The following is a 21206-nucleotide window of genomic DNA, read 5'->3' as shown; positions in this document are numbered from 1 at the left end:
GCTGTGGCCCCTTAATTGTTTAGTATTTCTGGAACACTTAGTGTCTTCTGCCATGAAGACTGTTTCTTTCCTCTGCAATTTCCTGGTTCCCCATTATGATTTACTCAACTTCATTCTGTAATGAGCCTATGTTTACTTTTGCCTCTCTCTTCCTTTATATATGGAAATGTAAAGAAATGCTTGCTGTCCATTTTTATATTACTTGCTGTTTTACTCTCAAAATTTATTTTCTCCCTGTTTATTAATTTTTGGTCTTCAAAGGACATTAGAACATCCCAGATGGATTTTCCAACAATCGATGGTACTTTTTTTAACCAAGATGCTGAGACTCACTTTATATTCCATATTCTTGATTGAATTTCAATTCTGCGTTTGTGTCAGGTTCCGATGGTGCCGTTTTGAAAGAAAAACAAGGGATTTCTCCCTAGTATCCTGCCAAATATTTATTCCTGAATTAACATCACAATCCTACAAGGAAAAGGGAAAACTATCAGCAAAAATAGAAGTTCAATAAATCTTAGGTAGGATAGTATTTGGAGTAAGTAATATAGCTTAGGAAAAATAATTGAATTAATCCAGCTTAGAACAGACATGGCACGAACACAGGAAAAAAAGTTAATACGAATGGTCAAGTCCCAAAGTTACAAAGAATCATATAAAACAATGAAGCAATAATACAATAATAATAATAAGAGGAGGTTTACCAGGATGCTGCCTGGACTGGAGGGCCTATCTTATGAAGTGAGGTTGACTGAGCTCGGACTTTTTTCATTGGAGAAAAGGAGGAGGAGAGGGGGTCTAATTGAGGTATACAAGATGATGAGAGGCATAGATAGAGTCGATAGCCAGAGACTATTTCCCAGGGCAGAAATGGCTAATACGAGGGGTCATAGTTTTAAGCTGGTTGGAGGAAAGTAGAGACGGGATGTCAGAGGCGGGTTCTTTACACAGAGAGTTGTGAGAGCATGGAATGTGTTGCCACTAGCAGTTGTGGAAGCAAGGTCATTGGGGACATTTAAGAGACTGCTGGACATGCATATGGTCACAGAAATTTGAGGGTGCATACACGAGGATCAATGGTCGGCACAACATCGTGGGCTGAAGGGCCTGTTCTGTGCTGTACTGTTCTATGTTCTATGTTCTATGTTCTAACAATGCTAGGCCTAGAGCAAATGACTCCTTTCCCATGAGAAGAGGGGTAAGTGTGCCACCCTATCACCCTAAGACTTGAAGTCATTGTACTGGGGCAATAAGCAGATGGTATGTTCCACTAAGTACAGATTAAGCAAGGATTACAGACTAAGTAAAGATTAAAGATATAGCAGTTGGCCATTTGTTTACCTTCCCCGCAACCCCTTACACATGCCCTGGTATTAATTTACTATTCAAATGTCATAGATGGAATTTGACTAAAGCAAGAATTTGCCTATGTGCGCCAAGAATTAAGCAACAACAAAATTCAACATCCACCGGCAAAAATCACATATCTACAATTCTAACCTATTTTTAACAAGCTCTTCACTCATCTGCTTATTGCCTCAGTACAATGACTTCAAGTCTTAGGGTGATAGGGTGGCACACTTAGCCCTCTTCTCATGGGAAAGGAGTCATTTGCTCTAGGCCTAGCATTGTTAGAACATAGAACAGTACAGCACAGAACAAGCCCTTCAGCCCACGATGTTGTGCCGACCATTGATCCTCATGTATGCACCCTCAAATTTTTGTGACCATATGCATGTCCAGCAGTCTCTTAAATGACCCCAATGACCTTGCTTCCACAACTGCTGCTGGCAACGCATTCCATGCTCTCTCAACTCTCTGTGTAAAGAACCCGCCTCTGACATCCCGTCTCAGGAACAGAACCCACGTGGATATGGCTGTAACACACATGTAAAAAGACGAGAAAATCAAAGTAATTCAAGAAGATCCATTTTTCCCACAGAAAGAGTGTATCTTCTATGTACATGTACTTCCTTGAAAATGGCATGACAGGTAGACAGGGTGGTGAATTTGTTTAGAACACTTGCATTCATCGGTCAGAGCATTGAGTACAGGAGTTGGGACATCATTTTACAGCTTCACAAGACATTGGTAAGGCCACATTTGGAGTACTGCGTACAATTCTGATCACCCTGTTATGGAAAGGATGGTATTAAAGTGGAAAGGGTGCAAAAAAGATTTACAAGGATGTTACCAAGACGAGGAGGTTTGCGATGTGAGGAAAGGCTGGATAGGCTAGGATGTTTACGCATAGGAGGCTGCATAGTGACTTTACAGAGGTTTGTAAAATTGCGAGGGACACAGATAAGGTGAATTTCCAAGGTCTTTTCCCCAAGGTAGTGGAATCCAAAACATAGGTTTAGGTAAAAGGGGAAAAATTTAAAAGGGACCTGACAGGCAACTTTTTCATACAGAGGGTGGTGCATATATGGAAAGAGCTAGCAGAAGAAGAGGTAGAGGCAGGTACAATTACAACATTTAAAATATATTTTGACAGATACATGGATAGGAAACGTTTAGAGGGATATGGGCCAAATACAGATAAATAGGTCTAGTTCAGTTTTGGAAACCTGATCAGTATGGATGAGTTAGGCCGAAGGGCCTGTTTCCATGATGTATGACTATAACTGTATGTATGAACAAACACTGGTGAAATTTTCAAATGTCTCTGCCTTGTTTTTGTGATTGAGATAAACTAAAAAAACTCCCCTTTTCACAAGATAGGCGCAGGCATGAGCCACTTGGTCCCTTGTGTTGCTCAATCATTCATTAAGCTCATGGCTTATCTGAATACTCCATGATTCAGCCTACCTCCAGTCACAAAAACAGATTATCTAATCATTATCAAATTGTTGGGAGTTTACTATTTGTAAACTGGCCACCTCATGACATGGCAGTGACTAAACTTCAAATGATCTTTGTTGTTTGTAAGTGCTTTTAAATGTCCAGTGGTTGTGACATGCATTGTGTATATGGAAGTCTTTTTTAAAAATTCCTGCTTGATTTGTATTGCTTTAGTATATTAAGGAAGATTTTGAATGATAATTCCCCTTCCCTCCCATGTTAAACAAGATAAGAATTTAAGAGGGTCATCAGAGAGCAACTAGTTTCAAGTGACACCAGGTTATAATCCAACAAGTTTATTTGAAATTACAAGCTTTCAGAGTGCTGCCCCTTCATCAGGCGGAGTGGATTATAACCTCATGTTGTTTAGGTTCTGACCTTGTCCATCCCAGTCCAACACCGGCACCTCCACATCAAATTAATCAAGACAATTAATAAAATTGAAGCCAATAAGGAAGTCAGGAAACCTTATCCCTGTACAACAGTTGACAGAAATTTGAAACTCTCTCTCTTTCAAAAAGGCTGAGAATGCTGTGAGGAAGTAGGTGCTTCTGGAATTGAGCTTGATAGATTCTTGTTGGGTATCAGGGAATCTGGAGCAAAGGCTGGGAGATGAATCAGAGTCACAAATCAGCTATGATCTAACTTACTGGAAGTACGGGCCAGAGGCTACTGAATGGTCTTCCCACCCACCCACCCTTCCCATGTTCTTAACTCTACAGTGATCCAGATTCCAGTTGGTAATCAAATCCTCAACTCAGTAAAATTCTGAAACTCATGGTTAGAGATAAAGCCAAACACCCCCGCACACCTCCCTGTTACAATGTGGGGTAAACCCTTCTGCTAATTTAAAAGAAACACATGAAAAGTTCATCTTGCCTCGTAATCTGTTAAAGTATGAATGACAGAGAACTACCCAAATTCCACTATTTGGATTTTAGTATCTTGGGGCATAATTTAAACTGATTAGTTGAATTCGAACAGTTGTAAAAACAACTCATTATCTAAGTTACAGCTCATATGTTACATCTTCAAATTGTCCAGTACACTTTGTGCCTGCACAGTCACATGACAGGTACTTGCTAGTTTTTCAACTTAAACCCTGTCTTAAAGATACAGTACCTCTTCAACTCCACAACACTTCCGCCCTTAAGAAATAAAATGAACCATCATAATGAAAGAATGGCTTCATTTTTTTTCTATTTCTTAACCTCATTTTCAGGACATTAATCGAAGTTCACATAACTTCTGCACACACACACACACAAAATCATTGGTGTCTATTCAATCTTATCTTTATCCGTTAAATCCGCAACAACGCATCTGCTATTACATTCTTATGACCCATAACATGTATGATTTGTAAATTAAAAGTCCGTAACATAAAACTGCAACAAAATAGTCTCATAATCTTGTATTTAAATCATTCCAAGGCTGTGATCAATTCCCAACACAACCATCTCTGACATATTGTTCGTGACATAAACGTTAAAATGTTGTAAGGCCAGTTCCAAACTCAATAATTCTTTTTCGATTGTAGAATATTTTCTCTGGTGGATGTTGAGTTTCTTTGAAAAGTAACCAACTGTAGCAGTAAAGCTGTAACTCCTATTTCACTAGCATCGATTGCAACTTTGAAGGGTTTCAAAAGTTTGGTGCAGCTAAAACTGGTGCCGTGGTTAATACTGCTTTTAAATTGTCACCTACCTCCAGGTATTGTTCTGTCCACTGAAATTTTGTGTTCTTCTTCAGCAAATCTGTTAAAAGTGCCACTACTCTGCTGAGGTTTGAAACAAACTTCCAGTAGAATCCACTTACTCCCAAAAATCTAAGCACCTCTTTCTTAGAGGTTGGTCATGGAAATTCCTCGATGGCCTTCATCTTTGCATTCTTTGGGGTCAACCTTCCATGACCCATGTTGTGTTCCAAGAACGTCATCTCTACTTTCGCGAATTCAATTTTGAGCTCTGCCAACTGTACCATGTGATCTTCCCAGGACTCACTAAACGTCTAAATAGACTGTACAGTGTGCTAACCAGCCACAACTCTGTTCGTTGTCTTTGGAATGTGGTGGATGTGTTCTTCACTCCAAAGGGCTTCACTTTGAATTGATATAGCCTATTTGGGGTTACAAATGCAGAAATTTCTTTCGATTTCTCTGATAAAGGTGCCTGCCAATAACCATGCAGTAAATCCAACTTTGTGATGTAACTGGCTTGTCCAACTTTCCCTATACAGTCCTCCAATCTTGGTATTGGGTATGAGTCCGATTTTGTTACAGCATTGACCTTCCGATAGTCCATGCAAAATCGTTGAGTCCTGTCAGGTTTGGGAACTAAGACAATCGATGAACTCCACTTGCTGTGACTCAATTCAATGATATTTTTGTTGAGCATAGCCTCTACTTTCTTGTGGAGCTGTTTGGCTTTGAAAGGATTAAGCCGATAGGGGTGTTGTTTTATCGGAACAGCATTTTCTATGTCTATCTCATGCACAGTAGCATTTGTCCTCCCCATCTTATTCCTGCATATGTCCCTTCAACTATGGTCTTTGCTCCTGAGGCAGATAGTTTACTAATGTATCCCACTCTTCCTCATTTTGAAACGTATTTTGAGGCACATCAAATTCCACAACATCTGGATTTGATTCCTCACTCTGCAGGGCAGTAACTAACACCTGTTTCTCTAGTTCCTTCTCCCTATTATAATAAGGTTTCAACATATATGAATAGGAAGGGTTTGGAGGAATATGGGCTGGCTGCTGGCAGGTGGGACTAAATTGAGTTGGGATATCTGGTCGGCATGGATGGGTTGGACCGAAGGGTCTGTTTCTGTGCTGTACATCTCTATGACTCTATGTTCAGACAACATACCCAATACAGTTTTTTTCTATCTGGCATCTTTACCAAATAGATCACCTGATTCAACTTCTTCTCAATTTGATAGGGACTATTAAACCTGGCTTTGAAGGGATCTCCTATCACTGGTATCAATACTAATATGTCAACTTCACTGGAAAACATCAGAGTTTTTATCTGCTTTTATCTGTTTCATTCTATGCTCTACCCTCTTCAGGTGCTGTTTATCTTTAAGATAATAGCCCTCAGGAGTATTCTCCACCTCCTTTTCTGAGGATGCATTCACATATCTATCTTTTATTGTCTCATCTTCCAGTTGCAAGTCCCTTAGCCTTTCAGGACTAAACATTTCTGCTTGACCCTCTGCCTGTTCAGGTTTTTCCTGCACCATTATGTCAAACAGGGTGTCCGCTAACTGAACCCCAATTTCTTCATTTTTCTCTTTAGTTTTTGTTTCATGCTGTGACTTATGAGTACAGTTGCTTTTATTTGTCATTTCTACCATATACAACTGATGCAATAAAAATGAGACAGCGTTCCTCAAGGACCAAGGTGCTACATAGAGTCATAGAGATGTACAGCATGGATACAGACCCTTCGGTCCACGCCGACCAGATATCCTAACCCAATCTAGTCCCACCTGCCAGCACCTGTCCCATATCCCTCCAAACCCTTCCTATTCATATACCCATCCAAATGCCTCTTAAATGTTGCAATTGTACCAGCCTCCACCACATCCTCTGGCAGCTCATTCCATACACGTACCACCCTCTGCGTGAAAAAGTTGCCCCTTAGGTGTCTTTTATATCTCATAATTTTGTAAACCTCTATAAGGTCACCCCTCAGCACAAATTACACGATCATACAAAGGGCGGCATAAAGTGCATATGAAGTGCATATGTCAACTTCACTGGAAAACATCAGAGTTTTTATCTGCTTTTATCTGTTTCATTCTATGCTCTACCCTCTTCAGGTGCTGTTTATCCTTAAGATAATAGCCCTCAGGAGTATTCTCCACCTCCTTTTCTGAGGATGCATTCACATATCTATCTTTTATTGTCTCATCTTCCAGTTGCAAGTCCCTTAGCCTTTCAGGACTAAACATTTCTGCTTGACCCTCTGCCTGTTCAGGTTTTTCCTGCACCATTATGTCAAACAGGGTGTCCGCTAACTGAACCCCAATTTCTTCATTTTTCTCTTTAGTTTTTGTTTCACTCTGCAGGGCAGTAACTAACACCTGTTTCTCTAGTTCCTTCTCCCTATTATAATAAGGTTTCAACGCAAATTACAGTGTAATAAAATAATGATAATTAATAGACATTGTTCGAGGAGCAACTTGAAATCGTGCAAAAACTTTCAGATGGAAAAGAGTCCAATAATACAGTGTTAAGGAGCCTGCTGGTCTCGGGGCAAATACTATTACACAGTCTGGCTGTCAGAGACTGAATGCTTTGGTATCTTCTGCCAGACAGCAGGAGGGAGAAGAGTTTGAATGAGGGGTGTGTGGGGTCTTCCATAATGCTCTTAGTCTTTCAGATGCAGCATGTGGGGTAAATGTTTATAATGGAGGGAAGAGAGAACCCAATGATCTTCTCCGCTGTCCTCACTATCCACTGTAGGGTCTTATGATCCGAGATGGTGCAATTCCAGAACCAAGCTGTGATGCAGCAGCACAGGGTACCCTCAATAAACCCTCTGTAGAATGTGGTGAAAGTAGGGGCATAGGAAGTGGGCTTTCCTCAATCTACGCAGAAAATAGTGACGCTGCTGGACTTTCTCGGTTATGGAGCTGGTGTTAAGGAACCAGATGAGATTCTCTGTCATGTGGACACCAAGAAATTAGGTGCTCTTCACAATCTCCACGGGGGAGCCGTCAATGTCCAGTGGAGCATGGCTGTACCGCGCCCTTCTGAAGTCAACAACCATCTCTTTTGTTTTATCCACGTTCAATGACAGGTTGTTGGCTATGAGTTAGTGGGGTGGTGCGTTCTTGTTACTACACGGTCTGGAAAAATACCAGGATATTTTTTCTTTAAACTCTTCAGTTTCCCCAGTCAGCCTTGGGCTTCTCCACAACAACTGGTGTACTCCCACCTTGGACCCTGCTAAATCATTCCCAAGAATGGACTGGATTCCTGGAACTGACACTCTGTCAATCACTCCCACTGTTACTTCCCCAGTCCTGAGTTGGCATTTCAACCTGATCTTACATAGAGAAACGCTAAATTTCTGTCCATCTATCCCACAAATTACCATTCTCTCGGGCAACAGGTCAGAAAGAGTGCAAACAGTTCATCTCTTACTTTTAGAGACTGGTTAGATCCTGTATCTCTCAAAATTATAACTTCTTACCCTTCTCCCCCTGTTCCTTCTGAGTAAACTTTATCCACAGAGGCAAATTCTTTATAGAGATCAGGCACTAACCCCATACCCAGCCCATGCCTAGGCTGTGCACTCTCCTGCAGTGCTTCGACTTTTCTTGGGGTTTCCTTTACTACCTTCACTAATGACACTGGCTTAGCTTCTTTTACCATATCTTCTCGCACAGTGCCTTTCTTTAATGACCAGCGCTGTGACTTTGTGTCCCACTTTACCACAGTGGAAACACTTGAGGCCTTTCACTTCCTTTCTGCCCTCTTGTGCTTCATTTTTAACCTATAGTAAACAATTACCAGTGTTCTCTACTTTTTGTTTCATAGTGTAGGATCTCCCCTTCTCCCAACTTCTAACCCTCACAGGATGAAATTCTTGCTGGAAGCTAAACCTTGTCTTATGCACCAACATGTACTCATCTGCCATCCCTGCTGCTGTTCTCATTTCCTGAACTTTCTGCTCATCCACATTAATTCTTATCATTTCTGAAAGTGAGTTTTTAAACTCCTCCAGCAGAATAATCTCTCTTAGAGCCTCTTGGTCTTACCTATTTTTAAGACCCACACTCTGTGGGCCCTAAAATGAATTCTTTCGAACTCAACATATCTCTGACCTGGTTCCTCCTTTAGGTTTCTGAGCCGCTGTCTACACGCTTCTGGTACCAATTCATAACCACTTAAAATAGTCTGTTTGACCTCTTCATAATCTCTTGACCCCTCATCTGACAGTGCCGCAAATACCTCACTAGCTCTGCCTGCAGTTTAGCCTGAACTAGCATTACCCACAAGTCATCTGCCCTGCCAATTTTTCAAATGAAGTAAAGGTTTCGACATGTTTCTCATCAAAATGTGGCAGTGTTTTAACATATTTGTACATATCACTACATTATCTTTTAATCTCCATCCTGTTAACTTGACTGTCCTGACTAAGTCATAACTTCTGAAGTTCAAATTCTCTCTCTTTTACTCTATCCCTCTCTTCTCCCTCTCTTCCTTCTCTCTCTGTCTTTCTTTTTCTTCTCTTTCTCCTTCTCTCCCTCTTTCTCCCCTTTGTTTATCTTCTAACTCCATTTTCCTCAACTGTAATTTAAGTTTTTCTGACACACTTAAGTGTTACAATTTCAGCTTTACTTTTGTCCTTGGTTAAACCCAATTCTAACCTCTTTGCTAATTGTAAAAGTATGATCTTTTCTTTCCTTTCTAAACTTTCTTGGCATATTTGGGAATCATCTTCAAACCCCAGAACCCCTTTAGCAATTTTAAGAGCCATTTCCCTCACTTTAAATTTAACCAACCACAAACAACCGAAATTAAACAAATTGTTGAACTTATGTTTTATTTAAAGATTTAGGACACTAATTGGTGAGTGTTTAAATCCACTGGGATGTTTCGTACCCCAAATCTGTCCAAATCTCAAACTGGATCTGTCTAAACGTGTCCAAATCATAGAACCGAGCCCCCAAACTGTTACGACATGGAGTAAACCCTTCCGCTAATTTAAACCAAGCACACAGAAAAGCTCACCTCACCCTGTAATCTATTAAAGTATGAGTGACAGAGAAGTACCCAAATTCCACTATTTAAAGAAAAAAATAACAATTTATTATTTAACCCCAGAGAGAACATTAAACAACAACTACCTACAACTGTAAGCCTCCTTTCTCTTAAAAGTTGTATCTACCTCCCACTCTATGACAATATACGAATCAAATAAAGCCAATATAAAATTTATAGCAAATCAATTTTCAAAACCAGTAGTCAGCTTCGGGTGTTAAATCTCCTCTGACTGTAGATTTCCCTGGGTCATCTTTGGTCTTCTGCTGCAAAGATGTTTCATATGAAAAAGGTACCCTTTAGAGAGAGGGTCTGCGGGCAGCCTATTGATCGCAGTAGGTACTCTTTGTCTCCAGCTAACTGTCCAAAATGCCTGCTTTTTATACCCCAAAACATCGGATTGTCTCATTGGTTTGATGTTGTCAAAACAGTAAAAATCAAATTTGGTTGAGTTTTAGTATCTTGGGGCATAATTTAAACTGATTGGTTGAATTTGAATTGTTGTGAAAACAACTCATTATCTGAGTTACATATCGGATGTTACATCTTTAAATCATCCAGTATACTTTGTGCCTGCAGACAGTCATATGACAGGTGTTTGTCAGCTTTTCAACTTTCTAGGGGCTTGTCCACCAGTTTAAGATTCTGGTCTTTGTTTCAGGTGTCAAGCCCCTTACTGGGGGGAGTGAAAACATATGAGTTGCTTCATCGCATCACAGGAGAGGGGCTGTCTGTGGAGTACTACTTCAACAGGAGGCCATTCAGCCCAGACCACACTATGGTCTCTGTCCAGATGCAGTTCACCAACAATTCAGAAATGGAATTCCGAAATCTCCGTATTGCTGAGCCCAAGCTGCAGTCAGGAATGAGATTGCAGGGATTCAAGGAGATCGGTAAGAATCTGGGGGAACAGGAAAAATTCTGGAAACATTGAGCAAGTCAAGAAAGGCATCAGTGTTTCATATCTTGACCTTGTTGTGTCCTTGGCCTAACCCTATGTCTGTCCTTTTGTGGAGTTGTAGCATGTGTGTAAAGTCCCTACCTCTGGATGAAAAGCCCCAGGTTCTTATCCCATCTCAGAACTTGGTGACCTCAAATGGTGTGTCATAATGTGGTCAAACAGGTCGATTATCAATCTGTACTTTATTGTGATACACCTAAGGTGTTGTGGTTGATAGCACCTTTTAAAGATTACCAGGAGATACAGAGAATTCCTCAAGATGATAAGCCTTTATTTGCAAACAAGAGCTGTGGCCATCAGAAAAGCTAACTTCGAAAAGTCCCCGAACAACGAGAGTACTCTAAAGTTATGTTGTTCTGAAAAACCACACCCTATCCCCATTATTTTAGCATAACCAATCGCAGTAAGTGTACATTATATCCCCTTAACCAATCAGACTCTGCCACAATTGTCTTCTGGATTGCAGCCAACTATCATGTTGTGCCATGGTCATCTTTCTTCACCTTTTGTCACGTGACAGGCTGCAGTCACGCAAGGCTGACTCGAGCACGCCACCCAGACCTTACACTTACACAACATCCCAACATGTGTTACTTTGTAGTTATACAATAGCACCTCAACTTATGAATTTAATCTGTTTTGGGACCCAGTTCACGAACCAAAAAGTTTGCGAACTGAATCAATTTTTCCCATTGTTCGGATAGTGTAAGAATGCTTGGATGTAGCAACGAGCGATGTTCACAGCACGCGTGCCAAAGACGAACTGAATGAGATCACGCGGGGCCCGAGAGCTTTTGCATTCAAAGCGCGCATAGCACTTTGAAACCACGTGGTCGCACACGGGCTTTTTGCGTTCGTACCTTCGCTCGCACCTTGAATTTCGTACGTACGTTGAAGCAAAATTTTACTTACAATCCTGTTCATAAACCGATTTGTTCGTGAACGGGGTTATTCGTATGTCGAGGCGCTACTGTATATTCATATTTATCATAAAGGCAGGTGACAAAATAGAAGAACCATAAGGTACCTCCTGTGCAATAGCTTCCCCACGTTAAATATTCATACCATGAACAAGTGTCATCCTCATTCTGATGGACTACAAATGGAAACAAAACTCTATTTAGTCCCTTTCTTTGATTCCCACACTCACAAAAAACATTCTGTCATGGCCTGCTGGGGAATAGAGGCAGTTCCTTTGATATCTTCAGTTACCTCTGTAATGACTGTCCCACCAATTCTCTGTGGAGATCCTGTATTCAATTCATACTGAGCATTGCTACAGGACATCCACTCTTCAAAAGAACAATAAACCAAACTCTCAGGTAGGCATAATGAATCACATAGCATTAGTTTGAAGAACTAGCGTTCTTACAAATATTTATTCCTCATCACAAAAACAAGTCATCTGGTCATTTTCACATTGCTCTTATGGGAGGTGGCAGTGCACCAGATGCCCATTGTGTTCTATATATTACCACAGAGTCTGCACATCACCAAATTACATAATGGTTACAAAACAGAAAGAGACAATTCAACCATTATGTATGCACTTTTACATTGGTTCAACTGCATTTTGCAATGCCACATGAGACCCAACTAAATACGATTTGATTTATTTTCCTCTTTTGTTTCTTATCCACTCTTCCTCATTTAAATATCACAAGCAATTCTCCAGCCAGGCGAGGTCACCGCAGATACATTGGGCATCGATTTCTGTGATTCCACACAAGCAGCCAACTTCCAGCTGTGGTGAGTGACTCTCCATGACAGTGGTCAGTATTCTTGGAACTATACATTTGGCCCTCCAAAGATCTTAGTTTATATCTTTCTCTGTGGGAATAGCCAAAAAAACTCTCATTTTGAAACTAGGAATGAAGAAAGAATACTCAATGAAAGAATGGAAATGCTTTGAAGAATTTTAGTTAGAGAGATCACCCAATAATTCTTTAACTCACCCCATAACTTGACTTTGTAAACAATATTAATGCACAGTTCCCAATATGTATAATGTTCACAACTATTAACAGGACTCCCATAGGCAGCTGTCCAATTGAACATTATACAAAAACACAAGGGACTCAATTATACAATTGCACAGTTATTGGTTGATTCCAAACACATTGGAATTAAAAGTCTACTTGCCATGTCCATAAACAAGCTTCCATTTGAATAAGGTATTCAAAATCATGAGGGATCAGAATAATGTAGATAGGAGAAAGTGTTTGCACTCATGAAATGATCAAGAACAAAAGAAGCAAAAGTGAATTGAGAAGAAACTTTTGCACACAGCAAGTGATGAGTGTCTGGAGTGCACTGCTTAAGTGTGGTTGAGGCAGGTTCAATCAAAGCATTCAAAAGGGATTAGATTGTTATCTGAAAAGGAAAATATGCAGCGCTACAGGAAGTAGGCAAAAAATGGCTCTAAGTGAATTGACCATTCTGAGGCAGAATAACCTTGTTCTGCACTGTAACAATTCTGTATTTCGTTTATTCACTCACTGCTTTTACTCTCTTGGGACACATGTAGCCTGCCTTTGTCCAGGGGCCTGTTTAATGATAGTGTATTAAAATACTGCCCCAGAACTTGAATAGCAAAGAGATCTGGGCCATCTCATCAGACTAAAGTTCACTTTAGGATACATATGTAGTAAGCTGAAAGTGGGTTGGTTAGCTCAGTTGGCTAATTGATCAGTGTGTGATGCCAACAACATGGTTTCAATTCCAGCACTTTCTGAGGTTACCTTGAATGAGTCTCCTCAACACCTCCCCTGACTGTTTGGTTAAAGCACCACCTGTCATCTATCTCTAATGAGAGATCTAGGAAGACTTTACCTTTATAGCAAGCAGAGATTTTATGCTGTTCCTATTGTACAGTATAAATTTGTGTAATATTTGCAGAGCTCTGCTTTATATCTCCTGAGCCAGGAGCAGGCACAGGTTGGGCTGACAAACATACAAATTAGGAAAAGAGGTACACCTTTGGGCCGCTCAAAACTGTTCCACCAATCACCTGCTGATGTGATTACTCCACATTTCTGCCTACCCATAATAAGCTTTCATCCTTTTGTTTATCTTAAAAACTCTCAAAAGCTCTGCTTCCACTGCCTTTTGACGAAGAGTTCCAAAGACTCTCAATCCTCAGAGAAAAAAGATGGGCTATCCCTGATTTTTAAACAGTGACTTCTAGTCTGGAAACACCCTTTCCAAATCCACCTTGTCAAGATCTCTCAAAACCTTATACGTTTCAATCAAGTCACCTTTTACTGTTCTAAGTCCTAATGGATACAAGCCTAACCTGTCTAACATAAGGGATCCAATACTGTACAAAGTTCTCCAAATGTGGTCTCGCAGTGCCCTGTATAAGGTGTACAATTGGAGTGTAGAAGGTTGAACCATATAAAATTCTGAATGGACATGACCGAGAATATGAATCTCATTGTGAGGGAACCTAGAACTAAGGGACACAGTTTATAAAGTTGGAGTCTTCCATTCAGGTTTTGAGATTACTTTTTTCTCTCTGAGGGTTGTTGATCTTTGGGATTCTCTTTTTCTGAATGCAGTAGAGGCTAGGTCGTTGAATATATTCAGTGTTGAGTCAGACAGATTTTTGATTGAAAAGGAGTCAAGAATTACTTGTTATCGGCTGGAATGTGGAGTTGAGACTTCAACCGGATGAAACATGATCTTGAATGGCTGAGCAGGCTCATGATGCCAAATAATCTACTTCTGCTTTTAATTTTTGTGTTTGTGTAGGATGTAATGGCAATGACGTAGTGACTCCCCAACCCCTTCCCATTTGGTCTTTCTACAGTTATAATGATAAATCAATTAATAGGAGAAAGTGAGGACTGCAGATGCTGGAGATCAGGGTTGAAAAATGTGTTGCTGGAAAAGCGCAGCAGGTCAGGCAGCATCCAAGGAGCAGGAAAATCAATGTTTCGGACATAAGCCCTTCTTCAGGAATGAAGTCACCCACCTCATTCCTGAAGAAGGGCTTGTGCCCGAAACGTCGATTCTCCTGATCCTTGGATGCTGCCTGACCTGCTGTGCTTTTCCAGCAACACATTTTTCAGCTAAATCAATTAATAGTCAACCACTCAAAGGAGACAACCCATCTCTGCCGTCCAGTAGTTGGATGTATTACAACTAGGGACATGAAATACAAAAAGAAGGAAGTCATGGCTAGTTCAGCCTCAGCTGCAGTACTATGTCTAGTTTGGTGCACCACATTTTGGGAAGGATGTGAAAGCTTTAGAGAGATGCAGGCAAAATTCACATGTGATAGTCCAGGAATGAAGAACTTCAATTATGTGGCTTGAAAAGAAGATTAAAGGGAGATTTGATCAAGATGTTCAAAACCATGATGTAACTGGACAGACAGAAACTGTTCTCACTGGTGGAAGGATTGAGGACCACAGGGCACTGATTTAAGGTGATTAACAAAAGAACTATTAGTGACTTGTGGAGAAACATTTTTTTACATAGCTATATTGATATCGACAACTAATTTTGATATAGTGCTTTCTCTGTTAGGAAGCTGTAAATAACGTTAGTTCGATATGGCTAACTACAGATGAGCATGTGCTAGTCTCACTATGGAATATACAATAGCCATCTTTGATATGACAACCATTTACAATCTATATCCTTGACTTCAACTGTAACGTTGCTGACCATCCTGGAGCTGATGCTAAGACTAACATGGAGTCCACACAGAAACAGTGGGTCACTGAATCTGAGTTGGTCAAGCATGTGGGTTAAAGAAATTCAGGGTTGTAGCGGCTTGGTGTTTGAGGGGTTGGTAGGGGAATGGTCAGGCCCTAACATGGAGATGTTGTGGGAAAGAGGGCTCAGAATGAGTGCTGGGATCAGGATTACGTTGACCCAACGTGATGGAGTGGTGTTTTGTTTTGTTTTCTGGTGCCTTTGCAGCTCCCAGACCAGGCAGTTTTACATGTCCATCCAGCCACCTGTGGGAGAATTGATGATGCCAGTCTTCATGACTGAGAACACTTTCAAGAAGGAACAGGGTGAGTAAAATACTGCACTACATCCATTTTAACACATAATAATCTCAGAGGACTATTGAGCAATTCCTAGTTAAATTCCTACAATCCTGGACATTGTAACCTTTTTAGGATTAGGACACATACTCCGTGTAAGAAACATTGATCATGACTTATAATATATTTAAGTTGTGAAACTTGTTAAATTTAAGAGTTGTCTAAAACGTGGAATGTGGAACCTTTTGTCCTATCTAAACCTGGAATCTGTCCACTGAGTTTATCTGAAATTCCCAGGCATGTATTTCACAGGATTGGGCAGAACATCAGTTTGCACCCTGTGCAAAATCACTCCCTGTTAATGTTCTTGTTTTTTTTTAACCCCAATATTTGAGTCAGCTAACATGTTTTCAAATTCAGGTGACTGAACTAAGAATCCAGATACTTTAGGCAGAATCTTATCAAAGCAACGGGAGTCTCACCTGTCATTTGGGCTTTTGGGGAGAGACCCATGCTGTCTTCTCCAGAGAAAGGCCCACTGAACCACATCTCAATCAGACAGTGGCAAGGCCATTAGGTTGGGAGAGCAGGAAGGATGGATGTTCCATCCAGTGAGAGCTGCATGTCAATCTAAAATGTTAACTCTGTTTTCTCTCCACAGATGTTGCCAGACCTGCTGAGCTTTTCCAGCAATTTCTGTTTTTGCTTCTGACTTACAGCATCTGCAATTCTTTCCATTTTTATTTAGGTGATGGTTTTTACTGGAAGTGCACCTCTGGAGTGTCAGCATCATGGAACAACCCAAGATAATGATCATATTTTTTAATTGTTTGGGGGTGCTTTGTGGCTTGAGGGTCATCAGGGAAAAGAGGGAGAGGATTTGGAAAGAAAGCCAACCAGCAATCATCCCTGCTCAATGATCACTAATTGCCTTCAATCAAGAGACCAACACCCTTCTTCCCTCCATTCTTTCTACCCACCCACTCAGTGTGACTAGCTTCCCACAGGGTAGTAGCTGTCAGCAACACCATATAGCAACAGGTCCAGCTGCAACTGGATCAATCCTAGAATCTCAGGATGAGGCTCTTATTTGGTTACACGTGGGCCTCAAGCTGGCATTGGGTCAGGAGGTGTGACCGTGGATCTCCTCACCCAGATTTGATTCTAGAAGTGGTGGGGTTTGGGTGCAACACCAATCCGTCTAAGTTTGTGCTGTTCTCACCCCAGCTCAGCACCTCCCAGAGCAGAAGGTTCTCCCCGCTGAGTTCAAATCTCACCACTACAGTTGGCTAATGCAAATTTGCTGAACTGAGAACTAAACCTAGGAATTAAAAAACTGGAGTTTGTGTCACCATGAAGTGGCATTTCAAGTAAACCCATCTGACAAACCGGTACTCTGTTTCAAGGACAGCCAGACATGGGAATCAAATGTTTTTCTTGCCCACACAGCTCACATCCTGAGAATCATTTAGAAAAATATAAAAGCAGATGCAGAGTTGAAGGTATGGGTTATAGTTGGTTTGCTTTGTTGCACCAATTTCATCTCTCAGAAGCTTATCTACATGCTGCCCTTTGGGCAATGTCATCCAAAAGTTCAGTATTTAGTTTTCGTGTGTGCATTGATGACAGCCAGTTCTGATATGCATCTGTCAATCCCTCTATTCATAAATGATCAGTCAGCTTTTCCAACATCCAGTACTGGATGAGCAAAGATTTCTGGCAGTTGAATATTGTATAAATGAAATCATTATTTTCAGTCCCTGCCACAAACTTTGTATCCTCACCTTCAACTGCGTCTCTCTTGACCCATATTTTTTGCCATCACTAGATCATCTCTTTTTACCTCTGTGACATCACACAGCTTTGCTGACTTTTCTCACCTGTGTAATGAGTGTGTTGATTAAATATTCTCTTTTTGCTTGGATGCGTGCAGCTGTAACACACAGGAAGCTCAATACCATCCGAACAAGTAAGGGCCACTTGATTGGCATTTCTATCAACCAATTTCAATATTTACTCCCTTAACCACTGATAAACAGATGCAGCAGTCGGTACCATCTAAAAGATGAACTGCAGCAATTTACTGAGGCTTCCTTTGCTGTTGCTGGGTCAAAATTCTGGAACTCTCTTCCTAACAGCACATTAGGTGCCAACTCATCACCACCTTCTCAAATCCAAATACTGCTGGTCAATGTTTCAGGACTCACTAATGACACCTACATACTGTGAATGAAAGAAAAGTGTGCAGTATTCACAGGCATGGTGTATAATAGGCATGTAATTTGACATCATCCATTTTACACATTCACCCAATAGTAAAACTAATCCTGTGCTGGTATGTTCTATTTTTGACTTAAAACATTGGGCCAGGGGCATCATTACAAGTGAGATGACTTCACCACCACAGAGAGAGACAGATTGGACCAAGCATCAGCCCCAGGTACTTAATAGGTGATCTGGCAAACTTTTTGATGGATCACTTTCTGGAATAGCATTTCCCACTCCATCTGAAGATTCTAGACAATCAGAAGCCAGCAGCCACAGAGCAGTGCTGCTTCAAAGTTGAAAACTGCTGGAAGCACAGCAACACTCAAGACCACGAACAGTGAGAAGGAAGGTATCATTTTGGAGTGGATAGAGTCACAGATTGAGGCCATTCATTCCCCAGTCTCCCAGTCATCCCCAGCTTGGGGCAATTTGAGGGTCTCCTGCTCAAGTTGAAAGGCAGGCCTTTCTGTTTACCCAGTTGACTTGGAATCAGGTCAGTAGCCAGTTAATTGACCACTTATGGCCCTACTTAGTGGCAGATCAGAAAGTCTAACTATAAGTTTTCCTGTCTGGAACCGAATTTCCAAGGTGAGAAGAGTTGGGCACTGAGAGTGAATGCGTATCTCCCCGGTGCTAACTTGCCTGATTATCTGCTCTTGCCACCTTTCCTGCCACTTCTTGAGAGAGGAAAGTTGCAGCTGTAGAGTCATTATGATGTCAAGGACAAAGAACACACAGCAAAGAACACACAGCCTACCCCACCTGCACCAACACATGATGCCTTTCGAAACTAAAAACTTTTTCTCATGCACATCCCTCTATTTCCTGCTTTTTAATGTATCTGTCAAGATGCCTCTTAAACATTGCTTTTCTATCTGCTTCTACCACCTCCTCTGGCACTTACCACCTTCTGTGTAAAAATATTGCCTCTCGCATCTCTTTTAAACTTTCCCCCTTTCACCTTAAACCTATGTCTCCTAGTAATTGACATTTCTACCCTGGGAAAAGAGTCTGACTATCCATTCTATTTGTACCTGTCATAATTTGTAAATTGCTGTCAGGTCACCCCTCAGCCTTTAAGGTTTAAGCAAAAACAAACCAGGTTTTTCCAATCTTTTCTCAAATCAAATAGCCTTCAAATCATTCTGTACCTTCTTCAAAGCCTTCACATCTTTCTGATACTGTCATGACCAGAACTGTCTGCAATATTCCAGATATGCCTTAATTAAACTTCTGTACAGCTGCAACATGACTCACCAATTTTTATATGCTATGCCCTAAAATGATGACGGTGAACATACCATATGCCTTCTTAACCACCTTATCCACGTGTTGCTCGTTTCAGAGAATTATGGACCTATATGCCTAGGTGCTTCTATATGTTAATGCTTCTAAGGGTTCTGCCATTTACTGCCTACTTTATTGTGCAATAGACCTTCCAAAATACGTCATCTTGCATTTGTCATTTTATATTCTATCTGCCATTTCTCCATCCAAGTCTCCAGCCTATCTCTATATTGTTGTATCCTCTGGCAATCCTCCCCACTATTCACAACTCCCCAATCTTTGTGTCATCTGCAAACTTACTAATCAGACTACCTACCTTCTCATTTATAATTATTAGCACCAGCAGGGGTCCAAGCATTGATCCTAGCAGGACACCACTGGTCACAGATCTCAAGTCAGATGAATACCCTTCCACTGCTACTCTGTTTTCTATTACCAAGCCTGTTCTGTAACCATCTTACTAGCTCAATGTGGATCTCATGTGACCTCACCTTTCATGTCTGCCTGCCATGAGGGACCTTGTCAAAGACCTTACTGAAGTCCATGTAGACAACATTATCGCACTGCCCTGAGTAACCATCTTCATCACTTTCTCAGAAAACTCAATCAAGTTTGTGAGACAGGACCTTCCCCACACAAAGCCATGCTGCATATCACTAATAAGGCCATACTTTTACAAATGTGAGTAAATCCTGTCTCAAAGAGTCTTTTTCAATAATTTCCCTACCACTGATGTAAGGCAAACGGCCTGTAATTTCTCGGTTTATCCTTGTTGCCCTTCTTAAACAAAGGAACAGCACTGACTATTTTTCAGTCTTCTGTACCTCTCCTATTACAATAAATTATACAAAGATTTTGTATAAGACATTGTATAATTTTCTCCCTCGCCTCCTTCAGTATTCTGGGATAGATGCCATCAGGTCCTGGAGACTTAACTTCCTTATTGGTTTTCAAAACTCCAATCACCTTTTTTATACTAACATGCCTGGAATGGGTTGGTGACGATTCGCCACAGCACATTTGCCGCCGCCGATTAGCCACTGCCGGTTCGCCACCAGCATTTCTCCACTGGGGTTGTTTCACCTCTTGAGACTATTCGCCACCGGAAATATATATATGTACTGATTGTTTTCCCTCTTGCCTGTTCTTTCATACTTCTCGGTCCCCTATATTTATACAACAACTTAGTACATATTGATAAAAAAAAGTGAAAGAAATATCATTTTATTGGTTTATACAGAAACATGAGTTACAAACACTTGCGGTGGTGAATTGTCCTCAGCGGCCAGTGGGTGATGGTGAAGCGTCCTCGCCGGTGAGAGGGCAGTGGCTAATCGGCAGCAGCGAATGGTCCCATCCTGCGCTGGAATATCAATATACTCCTATCAAGACTCACCTTTCACCAAGTCCTCCTCATTTGGGAACACAAATGAAAATATTTGTTGATAACCTCATGCTAAATCCTGGAACGTTAAGCTGCCAGTCTTGTCCCTCTCTCAATCATGTCTCTGTAATAGTAACAACATCATAGTTATATGTATTAATCTAAATTCATCTGCCTTGCCTACTCCTCACATTAAAACAGATATACTTCAGACTGCCAGTCCCGCCATGTTCAGTAACCTCTTGCTATCTGTTCTTCCTCTTAGCCTTCCTGGCCTTAGTCTCTAACTCCTCAGTCAGTTCACTTGCTGGTCTACTGCTCTGGTTTCCACCTCCCTGCCACACTAGCTTAAACCCTCCCAACTGACTAGAGCAAACCTCCCTGCCAGGATATTGGTGCTCCTCCAATTTAGATGCAACCTGTCCTTCTTGTATACGACCCACCTATCCTGGAAGACACTTCAGTGATCTACAAACTGAAGCCCTCCCTCCTGCACCAACTCTTTTAGCCCTGTATTTAACTGTACTATCTTTCTATTCCTAGCTTCACTGACATGTGGCACAAAGAGTAATCCCAAGATTACAATTTAGGAGATTCTGCTTTGCAGTTTACCACCTTACTGCCAGAACTTCCTTTGCGGGACCCCATCAGTCTTCCTACCTATGTTGTAGGTACC

At 41.1% G+C, this 21206-nt stretch overlaps 1 protein-coding gene across 7 annotated transcripts in view; it reads left to right on the top strand.

Annotated features, from left to right (window-relative positions):
- ap3b2 (adaptor related protein complex 3 subunit beta 2) overlaps positions 1 to 21206 on the top strand; it is a 232821-nt gene that overhangs the window by 190744 nt on the left and 20871 nt on the right. For all 7 annotated transcript variants that reach the window (XM_072553206.1, XM_072553202.1, XM_072553204.1 and 4 more), the window contains 3 exons: positions 10289 to 10520; positions 12253 to 12337; positions 15521 to 15618. In XM_072553206.1, coding sequence (XP_072409307.1) covers positions 10289 to 10520; positions 12253 to 12337; positions 15521 to 15618 — 415 coding nt within the window. The remainder of the gene's footprint in view (positions 1 to 10288; positions 10521 to 12252; positions 12338 to 15520; positions 15619 to 21206) is intronic.

The sequence above is a fragment of the Chiloscyllium punctatum genome, chromosome 33, assembly GCF_047496795.1.
Source record: "Chiloscyllium punctatum isolate Juve2018m chromosome 33, sChiPun1.3, whole genome shotgun sequence".
Lineage (NCBI taxonomy): Eukaryota > Metazoa > Chordata > Chondrichthyes > Orectolobiformes > Hemiscylliidae > Chiloscyllium > Chiloscyllium punctatum.
The sequence above is the reverse complement of the archived record's forward strand: the minus strand, read 5'-3'. Positions and strand labels throughout refer to the sequence as shown.